Source organism: Pangasianodon hypophthalmus, chromosome 1 (genome assembly GCF_027358585.1).
Source record: "Pangasianodon hypophthalmus isolate fPanHyp1 chromosome 1, fPanHyp1.pri, whole genome shotgun sequence".
Taxonomy (NCBI): Eukaryota; Metazoa; Chordata; class Actinopteri; order Siluriformes; family Pangasiidae; genus Pangasianodon; species Pangasianodon hypophthalmus.
The window spans coordinates 3,239,310-3,253,152 of NC_069710.1; the positions used below are offsets into that span (position 1 = coordinate 3,239,310).

Genomic DNA, 13,843 nt, shown 5'->3' on the forward strand with positions numbered 1-13,843 from the left:
GGGCAAGCAGCAGCAGTAACTCAGTGAGTGATGCTGAAGACCGCGTGGTCATGGTGTGTGAGGAGATTCCCTCTGAGATCTCTGTAGACTCAGGTAGAGGCTCCCACAGCGCAGGAACTCGCTCCAGTGAAGACTCCTCAGCAGGCGATGCTGATCATGGGATGGGTTGGAGCTCTGTTAGCATCTCTCCCAAGCTTTCACTCAGGATGGAAGATGGGAGCAATGGTTCTGTCTCTGCACCCAGCCCAGGAGATCACTACGCTGTGCGTTCCACCCTACACGTCAAAGAGTTATACCGGTCTGAACTCTCAAATCCAGCTTTATTTCTCTATTCTACCTAGACTGAATGTTATGTGTTTCTCAAGACAGTGATGTAACTCAGGGTGATGAGTATGTGGTTAAAATTTTAAGCTTTGAGTCATGTTTGGGGTCTCATTTGGGTCATTTTACCTTGTATTTAGGCATAAATCTTTACAGATTATGGTGCGGTGCTCGATTAACTTAGATATTATAGATGTTGACTTTCAGTCTTAAGAACTTTGTGTAGTACACTATATATCATAAGTGGGTTCTCTCTGCTTAATGAGTGGCATGTCAGAAATGGCTGTGTGCCTCAGGAGACAGCTGACAGTCAGGATTTATGGAACAGGTGGTCCCTGAACGTGCAGCTATTAATGTTCTGGGTTGTCCATAGCAGCACCAACTATAAGATTTTCCTCTCTTGAAATACTGAGATTTTTTCCTGAAAGACAAAATGTAATTCAAAAGTTTGACAGTACACTCTTTTTTTTCTTAACGTCTTTTTTTTTTTTTTTTTCTAAACTCCTTCAGTGTTTGTAGCAGCACAAACGACACAAACTCAAGAAGTTTCTTTGGTATCAATAAAGTTTATCTTACCTTATCAAATGGCATTAGCTACTAATGCAGTGTTAGCATTAATTATTGGCTAATTATGCACAATTGCTCCTCACACTGCTCATATTGACTCATATTTGCACTCTTTCAGACCCAGACTTATCGACATGGGAAGAGTGTACCGCCAGACCAACCTGGAGAACCTGGAGCAAGCCTTCAATGTGGCTGAGAAAGAGCTCGGTGTCACCCGCCTACTCGACCCAGAGGGTACAGTTTGAACTTACTGCTCACTTTTCTGACAGGATATTTCATGCCTGTTACTTACTATTCACCGTCAGAGAGGATTCTTTATTTCTTATTGTATAGACTATAATAATAGCTATTTTTTAAAAAATCTCAAATGAAGATTATAATTGCAGATTATATTAATCATTTTAGGTTTTAGTATCACATGACATTGGAAGCACAACAACTCGAGTCTACAGTTTCTTGCCTAATTGAATATTGAATCACTGATCAGAAATGTATTTATATTTGGAAAAATCTTACATTTTTTTGTCTGATATGTTTTTAGATGTTGACGTGCCTCACCCTGATGAGAAGTCCATCATCACATACGTGTCCTCGCTCTATGATGCCATGCCTCGTGCACTTGATGTTCATGATGGTGCCAGAATCAGTGTGAGTTTTATGTTCATAATGTTGCAGAACAACAATGTGGTCTAAATTAATTAGCGAGGCTCTTTAAGGCAAAATATTTTCTGCTTTCCCTTTTCCATTCCCATAACACTTGTCTGTTGTGAGATTGTCTCTATTACTGGGCTAATTTTCTGAATCTTGTCATTAACTTCCTCCAGTTTACAAAACAACATAGATTAGTGCTACTCTTATTGTTTATCGATTTCCTTTTTTGATTTAATTTTTTAATGTCATGAAGACATAACCCAATAACCCATTTTTGTAGCTTAACATACGATTGTCTATTGCCTGAGCTCCGATAGTTCAATAAAAAACAGTAGCTCAAAAATGTTGCCTCTTTACTGTACTGCATAGTTGCGTAGTTCTCCATCCCTTCATTTAGGACCAAGGCTGTTCACACCTAATTAAGGGAGCGTGATATGTGTTAGTGAGTTAGCGGTGGGACTGAAAAGTTGCTGTGTCTGTTGCTGAGCAGCTGTGTGTGTGCGTGTGTGTGCAGGAGCTGGAGCTGCGCTGGAAGGAGTACTATGAACTGGTCACCATTCTTCTTCAGTGGATCAGACACCATGTTGTGATCTTCGAGGAGAGGAAGTTCCCTGCCAGCTATGAGGAGATTGAGGTGAGGTTATACATGTATACTGATGTGCATTTAACAAAGTGTGTTGCATTATCAAAATTTTCAGAGCTGTACTTTCAAGACAAGATATTCTTCAATGTCTTATATTCTACCTGGACTGGAAACATTCCCAAACTGTTTCTGTTATGGATCATTAAAAGATATTGTGCAACTTTGTTGATAGTTTATGGTGTCTTAAAACAATAATCCAAAGGCACAATGAGAATGCCTTATCTGGTATACTGGCTTATGAAAGCAGTCATTGCTGTGATTGAGTGAGTGAGTCATGTTATTCAATAGAAGATTAAACAATGCATGTTTGGGCTCTTGCATGCTTTATTGTAAGAATTCTATGATCCTGCCTTCCAAGGGTGTGGCCGTTCTCTGGTTAAAAAATATTCAACATAACCTCTAGGCAGATTTCTTTTCTCCTAATCTGAGAAAGACTCCGTGCCACTCCCTACTTCATGAGTAACTGTGTAGTTACAAAGAGTTCACGTCTCCAAAGAAACACACTCAGTACTTTTCTTTAACTATTTCAAGTGCTTATCCACTGTAAGGATTAAGAATAAATCGAATATTTACATTTATTCATTGTAGCTGATATTTTTATGCAATATTGGACAAAGAATCGAGGCAGAATAAAGACACGTAGCTGCTAAAGGAGCTGGAATAAATTCAGTCGCAGTCTGGAACATAAGGGCTACTTTGAGTTTATGTGACTTTTTTTTTCTTGTTACTTACACTTTGTGAATAGCTATTAAATTAAAATACCATAAAATACCATACCAGTGCCTTATTACTATTGGCGCTACCTATATTTATTTCTTAAGTATAATGTGAACAATGTGACTATGTGAATTAACAGCATAAGTCTGTTGCATTTAGATAGTTTGAGTCACATTCAATTTTGTTTTAGCTTTATCATTTCATAGATAATATTCTGATGTCCAGCTTATGACAAAAGAAATTGAATTCTGTACCTGTTTAGTAACTTCTCTGCAGTAAACTGAGAACTGGCTTAGAGCAGTGTCTACCTGACACCAGTCTGACTCATTGCTTAAGCTTCTGTGCATGCAGAAAACAGCCCTTTACTGACTAATCCCAATAGGATTAGTGCTTCAGTTAAATAACTATAACATTATATTACACATGGGAAGTAAATGTTTTGTTGCTGAATTACAGATCTTGTGGCATCAGTTTTTGAGGTTCAAAGAGACTGAACTTCCAGGCAAAGAGTCGGACAAGGACCGTTCGAAACTTATTTATCAATCCTTTGAGGTTAGTATCATCTTTCCAAATGTCATTTGACAAATGTACAATGTCAAAATTTCATACTTTGCTGCGCTAAGTATTCTTCTGTTAGTAATATATCTTATACTTAAACAGAGTGCAGTTCACGCTGGTCAGATCAAAGTGCCGCCTGGTTACCACCCTATCGACGTCGAGAAGGAATGGGGCCGACTTCATGTGGCCATTCTAGAAAGAGAGCGACTGCTTAGAACTGAGTTTGAGAGGTATCATGAACCATAAATAAACGCATAAACACTATATGTCTGTCGTCTTGTGCCACGTGTGCAGATGTATCTTTCGCAGCTTGTATAGATAAGCCTTAATTTTACTTCTGTGTAGTGGGATTGTTTTTTTTTTTTGGGTTTTTTTTGAGCTTCTTAAATCTTTGCTAGAATAGCCTTTTGTCTAAAAGTCTTTAAAGATATATTGTTTAGTAAAATGAGGAAATGTATGCTAGCAAAGTTGCTTTATAAGAGAGATACTATGACCCCTTTACTAAATAGATTAGTCTATTTCCTCTGAAAGATAATGTTCTTATTTGTAATATGTAGGAAGGACCTGCTGTCATATTTTTGTTTTAATTAGAATATTGGAAAATGCATATATTTTGCTTGTCATACTAGTAAATGAAAAATAGATAATGCAGTACTTTGCTTTGCCCTGGACAAAGGTATGATATGAGAGTATCATGAGGATATCACTTTATAGAGATTAATAATTGAATAAGATAGGGATCGATATACGGATAGGAATTCTGGATTCTAGGGTTGGTCCCCTGTCACAAGACTTGTGGATGAGTGAGTAATGTAGCTCACAGTGAAGCTCCTTTCATAAAGTAACATTATGGAATGGCTGACCAGGCACTCCAGACACTTAGCTTAGTCTTGTTCGCAGTTTGGTGCCGCAAAGTCCTATAAACCAGCCAAGACTGTGAGGGACGAGTGTAGGATTTGTGTCCATCGTTGTGGATAAAGAGGTTTTGGAGACTTAGTTATGGCATTTGTGACAGATCCACATGGGTTAGAATACTTGCTTCAACCAGGGAGGCTGTGAGTGTTTACTAAGGTTTAGTTTATAAAATATTGATCTATAATTGTATATTCCTGATCAGTTATGTTTTTTTTTATATTTGAATTTTCTTATTATTTATTTAGTCAATGTATATTATTCATTATTAATTCGAAAAAAGGAAGGACTCATTAAATAGTGAAACATTTTTTGTGATCCAGGTTAGAGCGGCTCCAGCGGATAGTTAGTAAGGTGCAGATGGAGTCTGGTGTGTGTGAGGAGCAGCTGAACCAGATGGAGAACCTTCTGCAATCGGTGAGTGAATATTATTAGAAACTCTTATTAGAACACTGGTGCTTCTGACTCTCCCTTTCTGCACATTCCAGCCACATAGAAGACACATTTCCTACCTTTCATTAAGAGTGTGTTTTCTTCCTGCTGTAGGATATCCGACTGTTAAATGCAGGCAAACCAGCCCAGAACACACTTGAGGTTGACAGAGGCTTAGACAAGGCTGATGGCTTGATCCGTCTCCTCTTCAACGACGTCCAGATTCTCAAAGATGGGCGCCACCTACAGGCTGAGCAGATGTACCGCAGGTATGTGACATTTAATAAAGTTAATTGTGACATTTAATAAAGATTAATTGAATTAATATTAAATGATCAAATGAAAAGATGCTGCGTCAGTCACAGATTGAAGTGGATAACTCAGAGATTTCTTCTCCTAGGGTTTACCGTCTTCACGAGCGTCTGGTGAATCTGCGCAGTGACTATAATTTGAGACTCAAGGCAGGAATCACGCCTTCTGTGAGCTCTCGGGTCTCGCAGCGGCCCGAACTGGATGATGTAACTCTGCGCTATGCCCAAGATCTGCTGGCGTGGGTGGAAGAGAACCAACGCAGGATTGAAACTGCAGAGTGGGGCTCGGACCTGCCCACTGTGGAGTCCCAGCTGGGTAGCCATAGAGGCCTACATCAGACAGTGGAGGACTTTAAAGCCAAGATTGAGCGTGCGCGAACTGATGAGGTAAAATATTATTAGTTAATAAAAATAGACATGTATTAATATTAATTTGGAAGAACTATTGAAAGTGATTTACAAGCAAGTGCTAGGAATTGAACTGATTATTGGGTGGGGAAGTCAGAGGTGGGTTTGGTAGTTTAAGAGACCATTAGGATAGGATGTCTTCTTGTTCAATATTCATTATCAGTACGTACAACAAAAGGAGGCTGTGTCTGTGGTGAATAGTAGGAGAATTGTACTAGAGGCACTTCCTAAAAACATGCCAAGACTTCACAACATGTTCAAACTGAACATTCTTTCAATGGGCAATATGATGATATAATGATGATATAATATTGATATTAATATTGATATAATATTCATAATAAATTGCTATTTTTTTTGTTAGTACTTATAAATAAATTATATTTTTTAATATAAGAAATTAAACTAAATTTATTACACATTTATTTAATAATAAACAAATTTGCTATTATTTATAACATTTTTAATGCAACACTACTGTATAGCTGGCAGTTAGTGAGCAAACCTACATATGAAGTATTGTAGAAATGCCTTAAAGAATCATATGATAATTTTGTCATATCGACAACCTCTGCTTTTAACAAAAATAGTATTGCCTTAATTTTCTACAGCTATATCCAGATTTGTGTAAAACTGCTTTGTGGCAGAGGTTATTGTTAAAATCAAAATAAAAATTTAATATACTTGAACTCAGTCTTGGATGGACGGGCAGCTATATAAGAAGTGAGAGAAAAAAGGATGCCTAGATAAATGAAGAGCCTTGTCAGTGTATTATCTTGGCAAACTTGCATAGTTACTCTCAGGTTTTTACACTGGTCCTTTATTTATCCAGCTTTCATAAAAGGGTTGATGCTTCCTCTGATACAGAAGTCATGGCTCTTGTATATGCATGTATATGCATGCCTGATTATAGTAGACATTAGGGTACTATTTAAAAATCTTCAACAGTCACAATGCAAAAGGCATGACAACACTAACAAAACAAAAGCCTAGACACACAGGAATTATTATGCTAATTAAATGCATGTGGTAAGGACAATGTTGAAGTCTGTTGCTAACTGCAGTAGGCACTGAAAAGACAAATGCAGTTTGCATAGTTCTCAGGTCAGTTGTAGTATGAGTTATTATCCTGAGATATTTCATATAGATTTGTTAGTATTGACAGCAAGTGTTTTGCAGATGTAACATTATACTTCCTGTGTGTTTCAGAGTCAGCTGTCTCCTGCCAGCAAGAGTACATACAGAGAATATCTTGCCAAACTGGACCTTCAGTACGCTAAGCTCTTGGTGAGTATTGTTCTTTCAGTCACCTTCAGTATTACGTTGTTTATTTGCAGAAACTGTCAGTGACGTGATATTGTTTGTGTTCAGAACTCATCCAAGTCTCGCATGAGGCAGCTTGATCAGCTCCATGCTTTTGTCAGTGCTGCCACTAAAGAGCTCATGTGGCTCAATGATAAGGAGGAGGAGGAGGTCAACTTTGACTGGAGTGACCGTAACACTAACATGACAGCAAAGAAAGAGAACTACTCCGTAAGGCAGATATAGGCAATTCCTTAAATGACATTTTATGTCTATAGAATTTTATAGAGAGTTTAGAGGTTAGACATAACCAATCATAACTCATTGGTTGTGTCTCAGGGACTGATGCGGGAGCTGGAGCTTCGGGAGAAGAAGATCAATGACATCCAGACCACAGGAGACAGACTCATTAAGGATGGTCATCCAGGCCGTAAGACTGTTGAGGTAAGAGTTTGCTTTGGCTGAGATATTCTGCAATACACTGGAGTTTGTTTGTTTTTTATTCATGCTCTTTTTTCGTCCCAGGCTTTCACCGCAGCTCTGCAGACCCAGTGGAGTTGGATCCTTCAGGTTTGCTGCTGTATTGAGGCTCATCTCAAAGAGAACACTGCATACTATCAGGTCAGCAAATCAACTACTTATTAAATTGTGACACCCTGATATGTGAGAGAGGCATTGAGGGCACGTTTGGGAGGCTTCTGAGATGACAGTTTATTTCATTTAAATTTGTGCCAGGCTTTTCAGCAAGTCTCTTAAAACATAAAACACAGTTTCTGCCATGACTACTTTGTCCTTCATCCTCGTACGATGAAGCTGAATGTTATACTTCTTTTTGCTTTTCCTTTTTTTTCTTAAAACTCTTACCGCTTCTTCTGACCTGCTCTTGCAGTTCTTTGCTGATGTCAAAGAGACAGATGAGAAGATGAAGAAGATGCTGGACAACATGAAGAAGAAGTACACATGCGATCGCTGTACCACTGCCACCCGTCTGGAGGACCTGCTACAGGACGCAATGGTTGGTATCTCCTGCATTAACGAGTCATTCTGTGCACAGGGTTTATCAAATGTCGATTCTTACACTGGGTCATTTCTTTCAGGATGAGAAGGAGCAGCTGAATGAGTTTAAAACTAACGTGGCTGGCCTCAGCAGGAGAGCCAAGAGCATCATCCAGATTAAGCCTCGCAATCCCACCACCCCCATCAAAGGCAAGCTGCCACTCCAGGCAGTGTGTGACTTCAAACAGATGGAGGTTAGTAAAAGCACCTGCACCTTTATCAGATCACATATCTGTGTACTACTTGCTCAGGCTTTTTCTTTTTCGGTTCTGAACAGATCACAATGCACAAAGGAGAAGAGTGTGCTCTTCTCAACAACTCACAGCCTTATAAGTGGAAGATCCTAAACCACTCAGGCAATGAGGCCACCGTACCTTCTGTGTGCTTTATTGTGCCACCAGTGAACAAAGAGGCTATAGAGAGTGTGTCTAAGTAAGTTCTAGTTATTTCACATTCAAAATCAACCATTATTTCTTTTCAGAGAAGAGCGGTTTAGGCAAAATTTCAAGATTAAAGACTTTAACAGAACAGTAAGGTGTAATCTCATTTCTTTGCTCCGTTGTTTAACCAGAAAAGATGCACTGTTATAAAAAAATATTTTTTTCTGGATATTTTTTATTACTTCAGTCTAAGAGAACTGTTACAGATGCAATTTTTCCAGAAATCTGAAAAATTATTAACATCACCAAAATGATGATTTCAACCTAAAATGCCTTATTAATGCCTTATTATTAAGGACCTCAATTAATATTGTATATTTCTGTTCTCTGTACTGTTTAGTCTGGACGCTGGTCTCCAGCAGATGACGATTCTGTGGCAGAGACTGCATGGTGATATGAAGAGCCTGCTGTCCTGGCAGTACCTGATGAGGGACATCCAGCTTATTCGCTCATGGAACATCACCATAGTCAGTTCTCACACACTGTTTATAATGTGCATCATGCATTTTATTCATTTCATTTCACAACTGTATTTCATAAACTCATTTCACAAGTATGTGTATGATCCAGTGTTCTTACCCAAAAATTTAGCCCAATTTAGTTCATTACAGATTGAGGGATTTGAAAAAAGGGATTTGTTTTTGACAGACTAAAGGGACTAGCTGTTAGTAGGTGGCCATAAAAATGATTCCAGCTAAATAAATACCTTCATGATAAGAATAAGTTCATTTCAGAGTATTTTTAGTAAAGAACATGTAAACAGATTAACTTGCGGGCGCTTTGCTATTGCTAAAATTCTTTGATATTTCACAATAAGAAAAGACTTTGCCATTTTGTTCTTTTAACTTGAGTAGAAAAAAACAGATTCATGCCTTACTGCAATTTCTTGTCCTGTAAAAGACAGATGGATTAAACAATATATTATGCAACTAACAATGAAAAAGATATGGAGTACCATAACTTTACACTAATGTCTTTTTGGTTAATGTGACTGTTTTGTAGCTGAAGACCATGAAGGTGGATGAGTACAGGCAGATTTTGAGGAATATAGAGCTTCACTACCAGGACTTTTTGCAAGACACTAAGAACTCTCAACTCTTCAGCCCAGATGAGCGCATGCAAACTGAGAAAGACTACAAGAAGGCAACACAATACTATGAAGAACTGCTCCGAACTATGGAGAAAGGTAAGCCCACCTCCTCGTACCTGTTTGACTATAAACCTGTTTTGCCAAAGTGCATCATTAGGTAAAACAGTGAATGGCAGTGAAGGTAATATTAGTTTGTACTGTGTGGTAACTGTGAAATTCACCTTACAGGACAGCTTATCAGAGCAAGAGGTGAGTTGCATCCAGATAGCTGTAGGATGCTTTTGTAGGTAGTGATGAAAACTTTCATCAGCTCTGAAAATTAAGCTCTAAACCAGATGCTTGCTATTTTTATTGTGCAAACTGTTGATCTCAAGAGTGTGAGTGCATGGTTTGTGTTTCCTTTTTCACCTATATAGACACATTTAATAATTTTTGACTGATACACAATAACAGACAGAGAAAGCATTCATCCTGAGTCAGTTATTAAAAGCAAAATTCAAAAGTAGTCAACTTTCTAAAGCCAGTATGTGCTTTGATTGAGTGCTTATGGTACTTTGTGAGGTACCTGAGATGCACGCATGTTGGATGCTGCACATAATGCTACATTGGGGAAGCTATGGAAGGTCTGATGGGAAAGGTAGAAAAAAAACTGTGGGGAAAAAGTGTGCTGCTGAGTCCAGTGTATTTATTTTCTTCTTTATTTATATTTCTGATTTATGTAACATGACAAAAATAGCTGAAAGAAACTAATTTCCAGCATCAATTCAGTAATTTTTCCCAATTTTTTCAACACTTGCATGTCCTGTGGCTAAAACAGTTATGATGCAACTACTATTTATCTGTTAGCCAGTTAGTTCTGCCTTTACCTATTCACCTACTCATATGAAGGGGAAAAAGTCAAATGTTCTTGTCACGTAATATGGTAATTGTTAACCAGTTAGCTTCCTAGCAAAACAGATTTTCACCTGTTTCTCAGAACGATGTGTTTTTGGTGTAATATGCTGTTAACTTTCAGAGTGATGAGGGTTTTTTGTTTGTTTGTTTGTTTGTTTTGTTTTGATTGAAAACTGATACTGTAAATTATTCACTTCACTGTACTGTTATGTTAAACATATGTATGTTATATATGTATAAGTATGCACTCTAGTTTACCCATAATGCTGTTTGCCGATCTGTGATGACTAGTCTGTCCTTCCCACAGGTGAGCAGGATGAGTCGGTGTGTAAGACCTACATCACACAAGTCAGAGACCTGCGTCTGAAGATTGAGGACTGTGAGTCTCGCACAGTGGCCCGCATTCGCCAGCCAGTGGAAAAAGACCCACTGAAGGACTGCCTCCAAAAGGCCACAGACCAGAAAGTTAGAGCTCTAAACCCTTGTTTTATTCATGTACTCATTAATTTTAAATCAGAAGACCCTAAACACATCTATGTTGCTCTTGCAGAAAGTGCACGTGGAGCTGGAGGGCATTAAGAAGAACCTGGATAAGGTGGCTCAAAAAGCAGAAGAGGTATTCACCTCTCCTGAGCAGTCCAGCACTCCAGTCCTCCGCTCTGAGCTAGACATCACCCTGCAGAAGATGGACCATACCCACTGCTTGTCTTCAGTCTACCTCGAGAAGTAAAAAAGATTTTTATACATTTAGAAAATCTTTTTAGTGTGCAGGGTTTTTTTCCACCCTTTAACAACAGCTGTTTCCTAACTGAGGTTATTTACTAGCACGCTTATTGTCTTAGGCTGAAGACAATAGAGCTGGTGATTCGCAGTACACAAGGGGCTGAGGACATTCTCAAAAAGTATGAAGATCAACTCCGCAAGGTTTACACCGTCCCAACAGATATCGTGGAAGTGGAGTCCTACCGTACTGAACTCAAGGTGACTGAAATGTAGTCATAAAATATATTGAGCCATATGTAGCTGCTATCACAGCATGTCTTTCTCCTTTCTGTACTGCACTTACAAACTGCCTGTTTAGTTTTACATTGGCTTTTTGGAAAAAAAAGGTGTCAAAAGATGTTTTTCGTGGAAGCACACAGGTCTATTATCAAATATGATATAATAATAATAATAATAATAATAGCAATAATAATATATATATATTATAATGTAAATATAACATTTACATTTTTGCATTTAATGTAAAACATTAAAGCGGTGGGCAAATCACTAGCCTGGATTATGTGTCCATGCTTTTTAGTCAGCTTTTTATTTGCAGTTGCCTGATTGGAAAGCAGATTCAGACGGCTGCTGCTTTTTCTCTCATCCAAAAATAGAGAAAGAAAACACCTACTCCTACACATACTATTGACTTACAAAAGCATTTTTTAAAATATATTTCTTAGGGATACAATGCATATTGATACTGAAGATAGCATAATTCCCAAAATCGCTGGTCATTTAATGGGTATTTATACCGCATTCATTAAGCATTTATTACCTTGTATGGATGATAGACCAATTCCTCAGGGTGAGCAAAACACACTGAGGCAAAAATTATATAAATAGTATTACACAGTCACATAACAACATTCGTGCAAGCCAATAATGTCTTTTATTTGAGATTTAAGTGAGTAAAGAACACCACAGTAAACAGCCTGAAATAGAGTTGTTGTTTTTTGTTGTTGTTGTTGACAGCTCAAACACAATATGCTACATCAGAGCCATCATCATCAGGAAAGGATAATGACTGTCTGTAATATTACATGCTCATGCATGTACCTTGTTGTACTTTTTATACGTTAGATACTGCTTTTTAGCCCAGTTACTTATAATTCTGGGCAATCAAATCATATGACCGAGCAAGTGCATTGGAGCTGTACTTGCCTGGTGGGCTAGTTAATGAATTTAGGATCTGCCCGGTTTTGTAAATGTGCATGTTTCTTATATTTATCCCTATGTTCTACAGAAAATGCGCAGTGAGGCAGAGGGCAAACAGCCTGTCTTTGATGCCTTTGAGGGAGAGCTGGCTAAGGCTAATGCTGTGAGTGAGCGCATGGCCCAGGTGCACAGAGAGAGGGACGTTGAGCTTGATCACTACAAGCAGCTCCTGTCCAACCTGCAGGAGCGCTGGCATGCCATTTTTACCCAGATTGACCTTCGACAGCGTGAGCTGGAGCAGCTGGGGAGGCAGCTGGGATATTATCGAGAAAGCTATGACTGGCTTATTCGCTGGATCACAGACGCTAGACAAAGGCAGGAGAAGATCCAGGCCATACCCATTACTGACAGCAAGACCCTGAAAGAACAGCTGGGTCAAGAAAAGGTGCCATTTCACGCAATCTCATTCTTTACAAATAACACCAGATTGGATTGAAGCATTTAAGTCGAATCAAATACATTTCTCACTGTGTTTTGGTTAATATCATGAGGAAAAATCCTTTTATCTGAGAGAATGTATGCTATGAATCTCTGCTTTACAGAAACTTTTGGAGGAGATTGAGAAAAACAAAGAGAAATGTGACGAATGTCATAAATATGCCAAGGCTTACATTGACACCATTAAGGTAAATTCATTAACTTGCATTTTTGCATGAGTTCTTTTCCATATCATGCCCTTTTCTTATAGTATATTAACAAGCATCTGTTTATTTCAGGATTATGAACTTCAGCTGGTCGCTTACAAAGCACAGGTAGAACCCTTGACTTCACCTTTGAAGAAAACCAAGATGGAGTCTGCATCTGATACCATCATTCAGGAGGTGAATGAATTTTCAATAACTGCTGCCTTTGTTTGACCCTCGTATATTTTCATTTATCTTCATATATTTCACTCTGTTTTAATTTCATTGTTCTTTAAAAGACTGATGTATATTGATACTTAAAATCCAATATTGAAATGCTTTTTTTTCCTCCCTAATTAGTATGTAACACTGAGGACTCGCTATAGTGAGTTGCTGACCTTGACCAGCCAGTACATCAAGTTCATCACAGACACACTGAGCCGCCTAGAGAATGAGGAGGTGCGTGACTTGTTAAAGAGTCTTAACTGTTCCAAACAAAATCAACACACTAACCCTAACCATCTGGCAAATTACTCAAAACTACATCTATTAATGTATGGATGACTGGACGTTTGGTGTTATTTGGTGTTGAGGAAAGAAATATCAGTAAAATGAAAATAAGAAATTCAACTATCACAGACCACAGATCTGTTGACAGTTGAAGAATGTGTCAGAATATATAATAATATTCTACAAGTTCATCTCAAATATTTACAGATTTAGAAATGACTTAGAATAACCTCAGGATCTATGGGGAACAATGCCACATCAGAGTACTTCGACAAACAATTGCCTTAATGCTGATTTTCAGTATAAAAATTCAATATACTAAATGATAATAAATAGCTAATAAATTACATCATTGCAATATAAAATAGATTTCTGATATATTACATCTATTATTATATCCCTAAACCATACCTTAAAAATCATTC

General features: G+C 38.1%; 1 protein-coding gene across 2 annotated transcripts in view; it reads left to right on the forward strand.

Moving 5' to 3' along the window:
- The window catches only part of plecb (plectin b), a 114,545-nt gene that overhangs the window by 87,059 nt on the left and 13,643 nt on the right, over window positions 1–13,843 (forward strand). Inside the window, exons 9-33 of one of the 2 annotated variants that reach the window (XM_053227729.1) lie at window positions 1,007–1,122; window positions 1,430–1,536; window positions 2,054–2,173; window positions 3,356–3,451; window positions 3,560–3,687; window positions 4,693–4,786; window positions 4,916–5,070; window positions 5,202–5,499; window positions 6,730–6,807; window positions 6,892–7,053; window positions 7,162–7,266; window positions 7,348–7,443; window positions 7,712–7,837; window positions 7,920–8,072; window positions 8,156–8,310; window positions 8,659–8,785; window positions 9,321–9,504; window positions 9,637–9,657; window positions 10,610–10,767; window positions 10,853–11,028; window positions 11,145–11,283; window positions 12,314–12,670; window positions 12,828–12,911; window positions 13,002–13,106; window positions 13,269–13,367. In XM_053227729.1, coding sequence (XP_053083704.1) covers window positions 1,007–1,122; window positions 1,430–1,536; window positions 2,054–2,173; window positions 3,356–3,451; window positions 3,560–3,687; window positions 4,693–4,786; window positions 4,916–5,070; window positions 5,202–5,499; window positions 6,730–6,807; window positions 6,892–7,053; window positions 7,162–7,266; window positions 7,348–7,443; window positions 7,712–7,837; window positions 7,920–8,072; window positions 8,156–8,310; window positions 8,659–8,785; window positions 9,321–9,504; window positions 9,637–9,657; window positions 10,610–10,767; window positions 10,853–11,028; window positions 11,145–11,283; window positions 12,314–12,670; window positions 12,828–12,911; window positions 13,002–13,106; window positions 13,269–13,367 — 3,439 coding nt within the window. The remainder of the gene's footprint in view (window positions 1–1,006; window positions 1,123–1,429; window positions 1,537–2,053; window positions 2,174–3,355; window positions 3,452–3,559; window positions 3,688–4,692; window positions 4,787–4,915; window positions 5,071–5,201; window positions 5,500–6,729; window positions 6,808–6,891; window positions 7,054–7,161; window positions 7,267–7,347; window positions 7,444–7,711; window positions 7,838–7,919; window positions 8,073–8,155; window positions 8,311–8,658; window positions 8,786–9,320; window positions 9,505–9,636; window positions 9,658–10,609; window positions 10,768–10,852; window positions 11,029–11,144; window positions 11,284–12,313; window positions 12,671–12,827; window positions 12,912–13,001; window positions 13,107–13,268; window positions 13,368–13,843) is intronic. The other variant, XM_053227748.1, reaches the window with a different exon arrangement.